Genomic DNA, 16,686 nt, shown 5'->3' on the forward strand with positions numbered 1-16,686 from the left:
GCAGCGTGCAATTGTTGTGTAATTTACTACGAACTGGTATTTTCTGTAGTCGCTATACAATTACATGTGCAGCGTGAAAATTAAAGATATTTTACTCATTAAATGATATGGTTTTTAATTGAAATTCTAAATATTTATAATGTTTTTACTAAAAAAATATTTTTCTTTTAGAATGTAATTAGGCCCAATACTGAACAATTGCGTTATTAATTAGAGAGCACATCGAAACGTTCACTTTTTTATTTTTCACTATAAATATCTGTCATTCATATGAAACCATTTAATAGTACATAACATAAATCATTAAGTTCACCATAATAAACATCAATAATGTCTCTATGAATATCGATAATTATATGCTGAATCCGACAAACAACATTTATCCAATTCGCCAACAACGCAATCAAAACAACATCGTCAAAAAAACAAGCTTGTAGAGCTTCTCCAATACGAACATAGACAAAATCATAGCTTTATATAATACCCGAATTTTCGATTATCCGTTTTTTTCTCCTCACCTACCAGATAATCGATACGCGCTTTGTTCGCACATCCGACTCGTCCAGATGGGTGTTGTGCCCAATTCTTGGGCGATAGTCAAGAGCGTTTGACGGTTGAATCTCGAAGCCCACCCAAGGGTTGGAACCCCCGAATTACCACCACCCATAGCAAGGGGTGGCAACTCAGTGCGTCTGCTCAGTGGGCCAGTCCTGGTAGAGGCGCCGAGCGTATAGCATGTGGCCCTGGCGAGAGAATTCACGCCCCCCCTCGATGCGGCCCTGCGCCCGGGTGACGTCACGAGTTTTTCACGTGTACTGACAACGCGCCGGTGCGTGACGCGAATGTAATAATCGCGGTGGCGAGTGTGTGTTTGTGTGATCGTCGATTTGAAAAAAAATTAAAATGTATTCTCGGTTATAATTTTGTTCTTATGAAGTGAAGTTGTAAATATAAGAAGATAATCAAATAAATTTTTAAAAATAAGTTGTAATAATCTACGAAAATGCAGAGACTGTTAGCTGTGTTAATTATAATCATAAATAGTAGTGAGTATACTTTTTATATAATATATTTTTTATGTTATGCAATTCACGTGCTTATATCAAACATGTGTAATATTAAGTCATTTTTTTTAAATTTTGAACTACTTTTCTTGTACTTTTTATTGTTTATTTTTCTGTTTATTAATAAAACTTTGTATTTGAAAATGTAATTTTCAACTGACAATAATTAACGTAATAATATAATAATAAAAAAAAGAATAAAGTCCACCATGGCCAAACTGGTTACCCCAATGGTAAAAAAAATGTAAAAAGGTAGTAATAACTAAAATATATAATAATAATTGGACCAGCTCATCATAACTGACATTAAATATATGAATGTAGAATGCCAGCGTTAATATAACATTATACATATAAATAAATATTATGCATTGATTTTTTAAATTTACATCAAGTATGTTATTGTTTGTTAAATCCGTACGAAGCCAACGCGGCTTTTCTGTTTTCTCTTGCCTACATTTCGGCATCTGATATTGGGATCATCATTTCTGATTTAGCATATACTTTTCATTTTTTACATCATAGACAATTCAGAGCTTTAAAGGTTTATAAAAATATTTTTTAAAATCTCGTATTCAGTCAAAAAGCAAATAACAATTAAAACTAACATTGAATTAAAATCTTATTTAACCCCTATACAAATAAATTTGAATTTAAAACATATAATTAAACGTTGCGTACCAATTGTGTAATCTTTCAGATCGTTAAAGTATGCTATAGAATAATACATAGAATAACATGTATGTATTATATATATTTTGTTTAGGTATCGAATTTTTTTCGCTAGTGGTAAGTTAAAAAGTACATTTGCTTTTACAAATATAGGTTAATACTAATTGTGTGATTGCAGATCGTAAGCGTGTTCCAGTTCAAAAACTTGCTTTCGATTATTGTAGAGTCACAATACCTGCTGTCCATTAGTACCTGTATAAATGTGTGTTGGCATACATACCATACCAGCACGATAGACTAGTGGTATAAGTCGGTGACTAATACCTAGAAGACATATCTTTTTCAAATTTTATCGTGTTTATGAAGTCAGAATTAGTAACTATTATGTACATCAATATAACTATGCTCGTCCATCACAGATAATACTTTTTTAATTTTTATGGATGATTAATTAAAATAAAATTTAGTTAGGTTTTCATCTACTAATTATATGTTTATGCCACCATAATGAGATCTTTTATTGTTATATTTTGTTAAAGATTCGCGAGTAACAATATTATTTAAATCTCGAGAACATAAGGTTCGATATTTCGGCAGTGATATATATATACACAAAGTTAATAAAAATTCGTGATCATGGCATAAATAATACTGCTGAAATATCGAACAGTATGTTCTTTGCTTTGATTCAAAATATTCTGATTCTAATTCTATGCTAAGTGATTGAAGAATATGTATTTAAATTCCTATAAATGTTTTTTAGCTTACATAGACTGCCGACTTAGCTTAAGATGGATATCGCTATACTTTCCTGATTGTCTATCGCTATACTAGAACTTATGGAATAATTTAATTTCCGACGATTACAGAACTGGGCCCACCTCTTTTTTATATTTTATTTTTTACTTGTAAACAAAATTTTGTTTGTTTGTCTACCTCAAAATAACTTGTTAAAACCACTTTTTTAGTTTGTATAATACTAGATTATCCATTTCTTTTCGAAGTATGCTCAACAATAAACAATACGGTAGAGAGCGTCTCTTTGTTATACACCCGATTGAACTCTGAAGGGCTCTGAGAGTACTTCGCATTTCGCTTACAAATTAACATTTTAAAATAGTTTTAAAATTAGCAACGTTTTTAATTTTATGATATGCTTTATTTTTTTTATTAATAATAACATTAAAAAAACTGTATTGGTGCTAACTAATAATTCAGAACATGGTATAATTTCTTTTCGAATATCCCTCGAATGGTCAACTCGAGTATAACTATTAAGCTATCGTGCTGATATGGCGTTTAGAAGTTAGTTTTATAAATTATAAATTAGCCTTTTTTTATAGTCGGGTTGTGTCTAGTTGGCTTCGAAGATAAGATTATATTTATTATATTAAAATCGTAAAATCTAGGTGGGGAGTAAGCAAAATGCCACCCCTTGTCCCTTACTGCGGGCGCCCTGATTCCACTTTATACGACTGTGATGACCTGATAACCGAGTACATTGAAACCGTTGTGGTATAATTGTAAACAAAACCAGCTCAGGGTTAAATTTTAATAAAATAAATTTAATTTAAAACATATAATTAAACGTAGCGCACCAATTGTGTAATCTTTCAGATCGTTAAAGTATGCTATAGAATAATACATTACTATATAATATAATTTAAGTATCTTGACACATAGCGTAATATTATCTAAAATAGAAAGTAATCTAAAAGCTTCATTTTATACAGTCTTTCAAAAAGAAGATTCTTTTCCCTAGAGGGTTAAAGTTTGCGCTTGTAGTGGTAGTGCCCATACTAAACCGAGCAACATTTTTCATCCAGATCACGCGATTTATCTTGGACTTACGCATTTTTTATACAAAATATTCTTTTGCTCGCAACATACACCTAAGCATACATATATGTATATATTTACATATATACATAGTAAATACATACATTGTATACATAACCTCATATACAAGTTTATTTATTTACATATATTTAATAAAACGCTTTAATTAATTAGTCTTGCGTAACAATACCAAGTTCTTGTCTTTATTAAATTCAGAAACCATTGAACTTAATTAATATATATTATACAGAAGATAAACATATTCAATATAGTATATTTTGAAAGGCAAACTTAGCCTAACCGCTGTCTTATATTGTATAGATATATGTACTTCGTATAATAATAACATACTCATTGCAAATTAGGCATTTATATACAACATAATATCGCCATATGAGTATATCAATACATAATTTTCTCGTTAGCCTTTTGAAAGCCACTCTTAAAGCTATATTTACTATTATGCTACTTTGATTTCTATATATTTTTGGCTAGGCGTATTAGCAAGGTGGAATGACATGGCAAAATTTTGGAAAGTTATTTGTTACAATTTAATCAGACGTTTAGCTTTTTTTATATCAAGTATGTATTTATTATTTTATTATGATCTTGATAAATATTGTATACAAATTAAAATTAATTTAAAAAAAAACACAAAAATTTAATGCATTATTCGCACACCATTTTTATATCCACAAATAAGTGAGAGTATGGAAGAGATCAATTTGATTCTCTTGATGCTGTTGTCGGGAGTGAATCTTGAAAGCTTGATATCTGTTTTTATACGAAAAACTTGTCTAACAGAGGTTTAGTGCTCTTCCACGTTTTTCTGATACGACCAACTACGACGATTTAAAGCAGTGGTCACCAACATAAGGCCCGCAAGCCGGATCCGGCCCGCCAAGGATTTTTTCCGAAAATTCCTGATTTCTGCGTATAAATAATTTATAGAATTTTCTAATTATATAGAAAAAAAGGGTAGTTTAGGCAAAACAGAGGCTGAATCGAAAATATTTACTTGCAATTCAAAGTTTGCAGTGTGCACATTGCTTGATTATTGTGATAGCTTAAAGGGAATAGTAATAGTGATTGGCGGTGATTTTTTATTTAAAGTATGTTATGATAGTAATTCCCACAATTTTTAAAAATAATATGCAAATTTTAATTGAAATTTATTCAAATATAGTGCCCCAATATAATAAATTCTAATTTGATTTTAATCGAAATAAGAATTTATTTTTCATCCGGCCCCCCAAGTTTTTAAAAAAATCAATCTGGCTCTTTTTTCAAAAAAGTTATTGACCACTGATTTAAAAATGTTATTAAATTTTTATGTAGTCTTCCTGGATTTATTTTGTAATGACGGTTTGAATAAGTTGCAACTTGTCATCTGAACAGGTTTGAAACGGTCGGTTAATATTTTGAGCAAGTGTAAGTACTATTAAGTGTTGTTTTTTATTATATGATTAAATCACTTGCAAATAGTCTCGATTATATATTATATTGCTCTTGGTTTAATCATTCTATTGTCACGTACCGTCTGCAGTAAAAAAATGCATAGGAGGATTGTGAAGCTGATTGGTTTTGTAATTCGTAAAAAGTTTTGTTTTCTACTTTTATTATAGTGAAAGCCTATAGAATTGTTTGCTTTAATCAACGGTCGACCTCAACAGATAGTAGTTCCCACATACATAACAATTTATTATTTTTTCCATATTTGAGCATATTTTTGCTATTGGTATTCTTTCGGTATTAAAATAAATATTATACATTGTGTGGTACTTTATTACGAAATTGTATTGTTTTATTTTATTTTATTTTTTATTACTTGATTTTTATCAAAAAATAGGAAATTTACGAGAATATTACGCAATAATTTTATGCAACATGCATAAAACTCGCTTTTAGCCCATTTTCTATACAAAAATATAGAAAAAAAACACTCACTCTAAATATAAGCAAACAATTTTAATTGTTTAAGCACACGTTACATTAAGTAAATTTATTTATATTTAAAACTACCTTCACCTTCTTTATATTATAGTAAATTGTTATATCCGCTGTATCGTTACATAATAATTACTATGAAGCAACGTAATATAATATATGTATACACTTTGATTATTGATATTTCTAATTATAGATAACCAACCAAAATTGTTTTTATTTATATAACTGTTTGCTTTATTATTGATTTAACTATTATACATACTATTAAATACTAACTTTTTCTATATAAAAAAATCTGCAGCAATTTTAAAAATCATAAATATGTAAAACAAAATTTATAATTAATAAACATGTTCATTAACAAGGTTTTCTTAAAGAGCAAGGATTATCAATCACCATTTTTAAAAAGCATCACAAATATTCTTGCAACCAGTAGAAAAGACTTCTACCAATATCAAATTGACCATTCGTTCACGCGCGCATCTGTTAACTCATGCGTGACGACCAAAAAGGAGTTGGGGAAGTCTCGCAAAAACATAACATATACTACTGACAAAAACTAATTTAAAATAAAATTCTCACGCAAAAACGAAAATTATTAACCATGGTCTACGAATTACCCATTTGAATTTTTTTTCTTACATGAGAGTCATAATCGTAAACACACAATAAAATTTTGAATCTTACCCCTGCTTGTAAACCAAACTTGTGGTAAAAATAGTGATATTCCGTAATATAATTTTCGTTCAGATTTTCTGTATACATCACTGAATTCAAGACTCATGAACTGTAAGTTCATCTTCAATTATAAGACTGCAAGATATCTATTTACTATTGGATCGAGACACGCTGATTTACTTGGTCGGTCGACGAGAAAATAATCTTCTCGTCAACCGTTGAAGCCAGCGGACGATCTTGGCAATGGAATCGTTGCTACTTTGAGCTTCATTGTATTTAGTTTAAATTTTATTATATAACTGAAAACCATCTAAGAAAGATTCATTTTGCATAAAATAATAATTAAATAGTACAGAATATTATTTGCCCAATGCTGTAATTATATTAAATTTTCTTTTATTATCTCTATATAAAAATTCGCTCAAAAGCGAACGCAAAATTAAATCATCAGAAAGCACACGTAAAAGCTGAGACTCATCTAACGGGCCGGAGCTTTCTACCGGTCACGAGCGAAATTCCTCAATCTTTCCTAATAAAATTATATATAATAAGCAGTGCTATTTTCAATAGATCTTTTATATGTATGAATGGATAAAATTCAAGGTAAATTTCCTCAAAATGCCGATTGCTTTCAATCAGAAATGTGTAGTGCTTAATTGAAATTTCCCCTGGATTCCACAGCGAGCCCCCTAAAAATCTTCGAAAGACAACCGACCAACGCCCAAAATCCGAAGTTTCCTGGAGGGAAAAATCTTGATTAGCGCTGTGGGCTCGAGAGCTTTCGAAACTTTGACAAACTTCATAATTCGCACCGCCAGCTCGCCGGCTAATGTATTCAATTAAACGATGTTGCCGCTCATTGTTCGCCACAACAAACGATCATAATTGGATGAATCGCGAGATTCGCATTCAATTCAAAAACTTTCCGTTAATATTTCAAAATCGTATAGGTATGATTACATACATAGTATGTATATTTATTGAGTTTCTCTTCGCCTTTGTGTCAACAAAATCTACACAAAGCTAACTTAATAAAGTGCGAACAATAAAATTAAATCGTTTCAAGCTTTACGTATCCCAAAAAAATAATTAAATTATGAGATTGCTATTGAAAAACAAGATTTAACAGTGTCGTACATCTGATGCTCTTCTTGTTATTATGTATTTTTTTTAAATACCAGCATTGCTTATTTATTCATGAATATTTTTTTAATTGATTAAACCATTATGCCACAGATTAATGAAGACTGCCTCAACTGTAAATATTTTTTTTACATAATAATCTTAAGTGTTTATAATAAAATTATTAAAAAATATATCTTTTAACTAAACAATAAAACATATAAACAGCAATGCGTATAAAATATAACAACATCAATGCCTTTACAGAGTTCAAAGTGATCACCTGTTTAGAAGACCACATGACCAAGTCTACGAATAGCTTTGTCAGTTTTTTGCTACTCTGATCAACCCTTTCATATTTCATTGTTCTTTATGCTTTTTATGTATCATATAAAAACAAAGAAGCTGTTTAAAATAGCGACAACGATACTAATCTATATGTTTTAACATGTTTAATTTATACAAAATTATTTAAATAACATCACAATTAACTATTAATAATATCATTATGACAATTTAAGCAATATTTTAAAATTATTAACACTTTCTCCACACATCAAATTCATTATCCCCGTACTTAAATATTATATTTTCACTATATTCATCGAATCTGTGTATATTGTGTTAGCTATAAAATTATTATAAATATAAAGTATCATACACAAATAATTAATGTATCAATTTCACGCACAAACGTCACGTCTCATGATATAAAATTGTGTTTTTTTTCGTACTGCTGTGTCAGTTATTATTTTTCGTATTATACATAACCCGTCCCGGTTAATTTTACATTTCGAAAAGGTTGCTCTCATTTATTATTTGGGCTTTCATTTACACTGACACATTTAATCCATCACGTAAAAATCCATTCTCTTGCCAGAACACCGGCGTGACAAACGGAACTAAATAAATTTGAATGAAAACAGTAACATTTATTTTATTACGCAATTTATAAATTGCCGATCAAAAATAGCATATTCTCATTGTGTAACGTGGGCGTATTTTTTTTGCTCCAAATACGTACTTAAGACGCAAAGTGACCGTGAACAAGGAAATGATCTTAAAAGCTTTAGAAAAGGGTAAAGCCCTCGAGGAGTCAAAGAGAGCTTACGTTGGTCATAATAGAGATTTTAACGGGTTAATGAGGGAAAACAAAGCTTAGTGTAACACGTTCTTATGTAGACACGAATTTACATTTAATACGCAATATTATGCATGTGTAATCCTAACTGTGGCGTTAATAGTTTCTTGCGTTACGATAAATATAATCGTATATTTAAAACAACACTTTTGGCCGGATTGTGTTAATTTAGAGATTACAACAGATTGTTAAAGTTATTTCAACTTTAGTCGTACAATTTTCTAACGCTATATTATGTAGTATATTTTCTATATTAAAGTTATAAATAATGATAAATAAACTAATTATAGTAATAGGTTACTTTTACAATTGTCAACTAAACAAAAAAATATTTATAAATGAAACGCTTTTTTTTAGTTGACAGTTGTGGAATTTGCCAATTTATAACTTATTATAGAAAAATTAGTAAAACCAATTAAATTTGTCTGGTTCTCTTATATATTAGCAAAATTAATTCAGTAAACTGTTTTTTTATTCTATAATTTATATATGTACGTTGATAAGCCCAAGTAAAATTCTCTCTCTTTTGCGAAAAAAAATATAATTATTCTTAGACTGTAACATTACAATTTGTAATAAATATAACATATTTTCCTAATGTGTTTTTTTTATATTAAAAATTCTTATAATGTATTTTTTTAATTATATTGTCAGTACTTTTTTGAGTGACTCTAGGACAGTGATCATAAACTTATTACACGCTTGTTAAGTGGATTATTATCAGTTGTAAAAAAATAGTGAATTTGATAGCTGCTTGAACCCCTCACAAGCAATGAAATAAAACATTATTCATTTAATTTATTAAAGAACACTTTTAATAGATTAAACTAATCTATAATATTAAAATACTTTTGTACAAACAAATATAATAACAGAATTAAATTATAATGTAAGTATAAGTAAAATTAACCTTATTTTAAAAATAACCAAATCTTAATCAGTGAGAAATGTATGGCAAGAAATAATAAAAAAGGATGTCTACAAAATATTTCTAAACCAATGAAATTTTGGAATCTAGTCTAAAAATATTTTTAAACATTTTTGATTGATTTATTAATTATAAATCAAATGGTAACCATGTCCTACAGCGTATTTAGTGAGCTTTAATACAAATTTCTATAATCCAATGTCATATTAATTTATTTAAAACAATTTTACATACTGACATGTTGATTTGTTAAGTTTATCGATCATTTTTAATGCATTAAAATGATTTCCCTTCACTTCTATATTTATCATGAATGCAACTTCTTTCTTCTTTAAATTTATATATTTTACATGCTCTTAACAGAAACTGGTTAATGATGAACTTTATATATACATTTAAACAAAATGTCACTTCTAGCAGACCCTAACGAAAACGATTAAAATAATATATTTCATTATAAATAGCATATAGCGTGTGAAAAAATCCTAGTTTTAATTTGTTACAAGCAAAAATATTAGTCGCAAAATTCACCACGCATATAGGCTCTTGCGGAAAGTTTTGGCGAGGGTTTACTTAGTAAAACAATCTGCATAATTCTGTTAGCTGACGAGCTTAGAGACGAAGGCTTCAATGCGATTACTTAAGAGACGAAACTCTTCTTGCTGAAAATTTTCAACTTACTACTTACGGACACACACCCACATACTTAAAAACACACATACACACGCATGCGCGCGCTTATAACCCGTGGGGACGAGTTTTGCCATTTTCACAGCTGACGAGCCTAGAAATTGAACCCAGTTCAAAGAATTTCCATCAAACCGAAGACTGAATATATTTTCTCTTTTGTTATTAATAGATACTTCATGTATAGTATATTTATTAATAACACGGTAGAAGTATCTTTTCCCTAATTTATTTTGGGATAAGATTATCCCAGAATAAATTATTAATCATCACTAACATATGTTTCCGCATGAAGACACCGCCTTAAATAATTTGTCGTTAATCATGTTTTTTACACATAATCATTAAAACTCGAATACTAAAATATTTATAGTCATTTTGCACATTATAAAATGCTTTTTTTCACAATTCTTAAGGGATTTTTTCATTCAATGTTTGACTTATAAAAAAATAATAAGTTTCGTTAAAAAAGTAACATTTCTTTACATAAAATATAATTTCATTATTTGTTCTTATTTTACGAGGTCTTAAAATTTTGAATAACGCAATATTACAGCAATAAAAATATTTTTAATGCTAAAATTACCCCATTTATAATAAAATATTGTTTATTGAGTATTTATAAATAAATCTTATATATAATTGTCCTAAGCCGCTTTCAGACGCGCATAACTTAAAATGAATGAAAAATAAAATAATACACGTAAACAAAGGAAATATATTTAATTATATTAATAAAAATAAAAATTGAATTTGCTCCGATTGATTTTTGTGCCGCCGACAAAGCATTCTGTTGTTTCGACCAATAAAAAATCAGCATTCAAATATAAAACAAGATGGCCGACAGTAACGTGACAACAGTTGTAAATAATTATTATTTATAAATAAAATTTTGCTATGCGACATAATTTTCATTAATTCGTTATGTGCGTTGTTCGATTTGACTGAACACAAATAATCGGATTGCAAATTAACTAGGTGTGTTATAGCTATGAAAATTAAATATATACATAATGTGTTAAGGATTAGATGAATACATTGATTAAATTAGATAAACAATCAGAAAACAATCTTCGTAATGAAACCTTCAAATTTCGAATTCCCATCGACGGGCTCCGAGGCCGAAAAGTGAGTTTTTTTTTTTTATAATACATAAACATTATCATTGCTTCCGATTTAATGCACATATACGTTAGATTTGACTGAACTTGGTACGTCTTAAACGTGAACATGTAATTTATACTTAGTACGTATGAAGATTGAGGTTAATGTCGATCAAACCGTATAAATGCTAATAAAACGTATTTTTTATCTATTGATATTTGGGAATACTATCATTCACGACCATCGCGTGACAATGATTGGGATGGAGTCGGTTATTTAGCTGAATTTATCGTTTGAACCTGAGAAAAAAATATAAATGATTTTTATCTCATTGAAAAATGTTTTAAATTTTACATACAATTGCTAAATTAATTCTTGTTTCAAAACATAATAGTATAAGGAAGGCACAAAATTTTTAAATAAATAAAAATGATGTATATTGAATATTATAAACTGATAATTGTATACATATATAAAAGTAGTATCTATATATGTATTTAAAAATATTTATTTAAATTGTTGTTATTTTATATATTAATGATTTTAAACACGAAAATCTTGCATTATATATTATATACCAAATTATATATACAATTAGACAAATTATATGTTAGAATGTTTTTGAATGATAAACGCTCTCCGAAACTTTTCGTATTTGTTACATTATAAGCCTATACGTCGAAACAATAAGTTTCGGTTACGTAACGCATCGTCTCCACAAGAGCTTTCGTATACTACCGACCCAATTTTATTTATGGGTCGCGACCCATTTGTCTTTTGCGGTTATAAAATATCGTTTTAATATGTTTTAATTTTTTATTTTTTTCAGATTCTTTCGGAGATTACATATACACGGAGGATCCTCCGCCATATCACGAGCACCAAAGCGACGGTGTGGAAGACATAGAGGAGAATTTCGTGCAAATGGCACACGGACCGTACTTTGAAACATCTGCCTCTAAGAACGTCACGGCGCTCGTAGGAAAAACGGCATATCTTAACTGCAGAGTGAAAAACCTAGGCAATAAAACGGTGAGCTGATTTTAAACTGCCGATAACAATCTTTATGCGTTATCTTCGGTTCGCGGTCGTAAATAACTTTTTGATAATGGCTCTAAAGAGCCTTCATGTTTTGAAAACTTTTCGAGGAACGATCGCACACGTGTGTATCGTGTATCTTATATATAGTTAAACATCAAAACCAAGTTTTGAATATATGATTGAGATTAGAAATAAATGTATTTTTAGTAGTACAACTTTAGTAAGTTTTATTAAAAGCCCACATATGATTATCGCACGTTTTTGTTACCGATTATGTCTTAGATTTTAGTTACGTGCACGGTGATTTTAAACAACACAAAAATATAACTCTTGTAGATTGGTCACACAATTTTTAAGACTAAAAAACTGTCATGCACCTGTAATTGCAGAATTTTAAATATTTAGGTGTAGAAAAAAGCAATAACATTTTTTAAATAAAACATTACGAAAGAGGAGGATACAGTTTTAAACAGCATAATTAAATTTATAAAATACAAGCAATATTTTCTTATTTAACTGTAAATGAGCATTTATATAATTATCTTGTAAAATTGATTGCTTCACATTCAACCATTTAGCTACTGCAAAGTAAGTAGGGCTTAATAAAAAATATTTATGTAGCTCATGCTAAAATAGTGTGTAATTTAAAAAAACGGTCTTCTAAAAAAATATCTTTTAAATAAAAATTAAGTAATCTTTTGAGTAAAATTGCCTTTACTTTAAAATTTTTCAATTTAAAAATAAAATAGTTTCTTTTGGCATTTTGATAAATTTTATTTTTGCTCATTTTTATTTTTTTCAGATGTATAATACTATATGTATATCTGTTTGAAAAATGATAATAATTAGCAAAAATAAGTAGATTATTAGACTAAGGATTAATAAATTTGATAGTAAAATAAAAATTATAATCAAAAGTATTTTTATATATATTTCGACATTTAATTAATTGCACGATATGTTTTTTTTAATTTATGCTAACAATAGAAATGTAAAACATACAACAATTCATTAATTGGCAATCAATGGAGCGACGTTGAAAATAATGGCAAATACGATATTTATTGTAGGCAGTTTGTTAGTAACTTGTAGTATTAAAATAAACTATATTTAATCTGTAATTTGATATTATTTATTACGAATAATAATAAAAATAGGTAATCTCGAAACTATTGCTGTTTTAATGAAATCAAAAAAATATTTTATCATATCTTAACCAATCAAAATATATTTTCGTGCTAAAGATACCTTCTCCCATTGTTAGACATATTTTTTAATTTAGTACAAAACGTTAGAAACTTTGATTCAAAATATTCTAGAAGCACTCTTTTTACATCTCTTGCGTAATCAAAATATTTTCCATCTAGAAAGTGTTGCATCGATCAAAATAAATGGCTGTTATAAGAAGTCATGTCTATAGAATAAAGAAGGTGAACCAAGTTCCTTGATTTTATCGAGTCACTTATGCCATATAGAGACGCGTATTGTCGTATTGCAGAACTATTTATTTTTGTTAACGATACATCTAATTATAATAAAATCTTACTAGGATTGTTTGGCCAAGTTTAAGAGTTTCGTAAAACACAATTTTATTGACTTTTTTACAGTGATCCTGAGCTTTGAAATAAATTTTGCTACTTGGCCTTTGGATATACACTGTTTTCTATAACCAATGTTATTCAACACGCATTTCTCTTTTATTATTATCAAATTACTGAGAAAAGGTAACCAGTTTCATGAATCAGAAGATCTTGGGGTATGTTTTCTTTGCTCAATTCGTGTGAAAACACACTGTCTCCAAGCCTTCTCAATTTTCTGTGTCCATGCACTGTTGAATCGGATTGCTTTATTTTCTTTGCCAACTAATAACAAGTATATAAATTATCTGCCGATAAACCTTTAAAAATAGATCAGATTGTAATGACAAATTACTACACATATATTTTATTATAAAAAATAATGCACTTTTCGTAATGAATTTGTCATAAAAATACTCCCATGGATTCAAGTAATATATTTGCTATTTTTAAAAAAATCACTATTTCTAAAGAAAATGCAAAAATATTTTATATTCATATAATACCAAATATGCTTAAATTCGGAATAAGCAATTCTTAAGGACTTTTATAAAAAATTATAAGTAATTTAACAGATTTTAATTGTGATTTATATTTATTATTTATTTAACAGATTTCAACTGTGATTTTTTAAAAAGTTTTAAAAAATCCTGAGTGAATGGGTAACTTAATAAAAATAATCCGAACTTTTAAATTTGTTTTAGTAACGTGTTATATGGCATTTATAATATTAATAAACGTAAAATTAATAAATACATATTTTGAGAAAATCCACCAGAGATTGCTGTGGTTGCTGTGGACAATCAAACTATTCTTGAGTGAGTCTAAATATGGATTTATGAACATATATTCTGATAACCCGTTTGATTCAGGACGTCCGCACTATCCGATTCACCCATAGCTGTCGCCATCTGGCTCCTTAATATGCTAGTATTGCATATTGATTAATTTAACGTCAGCTACGAGGAGCTATTTCAGTTGCTATAAACTTTTTAGGTATAGCTTTATTTTTTGAAAATAAAATATACTTAAGCATAATATATGATTTTATTTATTGAGAAAAAGACTTTTTAAATACCGCATATGAGTGATCATTTTTTTGTACATTTTAAAACATAATTTAGAATGAAAACCTTTAATTGGTGAATTTAAAAAAGTGGTAAGCAAAAATATTAATGGCTATAGCATAAACAAAACACTAAATTTTACCTTAGGTATTAAACTCGCAACGTTATATCATTTTTGTGTTTTCACAACCGTATCGGTAACTTTTACGCCATTATTTTTAACGCGGTTTAAGCACACGATAATACACGATTATTATTGTTTACATTTTATAAATTATAATTTTATTACATAATCGTATAAAAGTGACTATAATTCATTAAGGTAAATATTTTTATTATGTTTATCTGATGTAATTTTAATGGTACAGGAATAAAAACGAATACCGAAAATAAAAAAATATTTAAGAGTATTTATGTTTATAACCTGCTAAAAATAATTTATATAATAAACAGATTTTTAAGGATATTGTTTGTGTGAAAATAGTATATCCTTCCACATATATAAAATATATTTTTCAGGTAATATATGATTGCATGATCAAATTTATTTAATCAGATTACTATACTTTATTACGCAATGAAATATTTTTAGAATAAATAAAAAATAATTTGTTACCGACTTAGTACTTCCTGATTTTATGATTTATGCAATTAAGAAAAGGCATTGGCTAATTACTTATTTATTTTGCAGGTCTCTTGGATCAGACACAGGGACCTTCACTTGCTAACTTCCGGTCGTAACACTTACACTTCAGACCAGAGGTTTCAGAGTGTCCATAATCCGCAGACGGAAGACTGGATTTTACGGGTAAGTGGGGCAGCGAAACGCTTGCTTAATTTTAAACAATGAATGCATTACATTAAACAACCCTACACATAATGCCTTATTCAAAGACAAGCCCACGTATTTACAACCGTACCGTTAATAAACGCATTAACGACGTTATTAACGACAATCACGTTACCTGCAAACCTGTACCCCAATAAAAGCTCGCCAAATAATAAACACGGCGTAACCCTTTAAGAGCCGCTAGCCGTGACAATATGTAGGCAAATATAGGTCTACATAAATAGTTTCGTTATTATTACTCCCAAACGCTACGAATAATTCGGTACTCGGCGAATATTTCAAAGGATTAATCAAATTCGCACAAAGCACGTTTAGTTTGACAACGTGAGTACAATATCATATCAGATATTCAAATGCGGTAGATATACGAGTGTATATTGGATATATATGTAATATTATTTGAGAACGATCTATTGTGATAGAAAATGTAAAACTTATTGCCTGTTGACAGTAATATAGTGCGGTAGAGAAAGTATGTGATTCTGTGATGACCTGTATTTAAATAATATACATATTTAACGGAGAATGCCTGTATTTCCAATATTGATTTATAATAATACAATGAATTATTATTATTTTTTTAATATTGTGAGGCATTGGGGTTAGTTGTTAAGACACAATATTCTTAATTTAATTTAATTTTGTACACTTTTCACGTGCTGTTTTTGTCGGAACATTTGGAACATTGGGATATTTAATTAAAACGTTGTATTTTTATTAGACAATAGTTTGTTAGTTATTTAGTAATTGCTATACATTTTATATAGCATTAGTTTCTTTTCTATAATTATATAGAATTGTTTTATTTTATGTCCAACGAGAGTGTCTTCGTACTCGAATTCTAGGACCCTTTTAACCGTATAATTTCTATCCCCGCAGACAATTCCTTGCCGCTTTCGTACGCCACTCTTACATATTTTATTTATATTTGTCTCAAGGCCGAATTTGTAATCTGACCCTTAAAGG

At 28.6% G+C, this 16,686-nt stretch overlaps 1 protein-coding gene across 1 annotated transcript in view; it reads left to right on the top strand.

Moving 5' to 3' along the window:
• The first annotated feature begins 700 nt into the window (after window positions 1–700).
• LOC148231937 (zwei Ig domain protein zig-8-like) overlaps window positions 701–16,686 on the top strand; it is a 45,229-nt gene continuing 29,243 nt past the window's right edge. Inside the window, exons 1-3 of the mRNA XM_088191778.1 lie at window positions 701–1,046; window positions 12,015–12,217; window positions 15,562–15,678. Of these exons, the coding sequence (XP_088047904.1) occupies window positions 1,004–1,046; window positions 12,015–12,217; window positions 15,562–15,678 (363 nt within the window). The 5' untranslated portion in view covers window positions 701–1,003. The remainder of the gene's footprint in view (window positions 1,047–12,014; window positions 12,218–15,561; window positions 15,679–16,686) is intronic.

Source organism: Plectrocnemia conspersa, unplaced genomic scaffold (genome assembly GCF_051122295.1).
Source record: "Plectrocnemia conspersa isolate PC_06_02 unplaced genomic scaffold, ASM5112229v1 ptg000009l, whole genome shotgun sequence".
NCBI lineage: Eukaryota > Metazoa > Arthropoda > Insecta > Trichoptera > Polycentropodidae > Plectrocnemia > Plectrocnemia conspersa.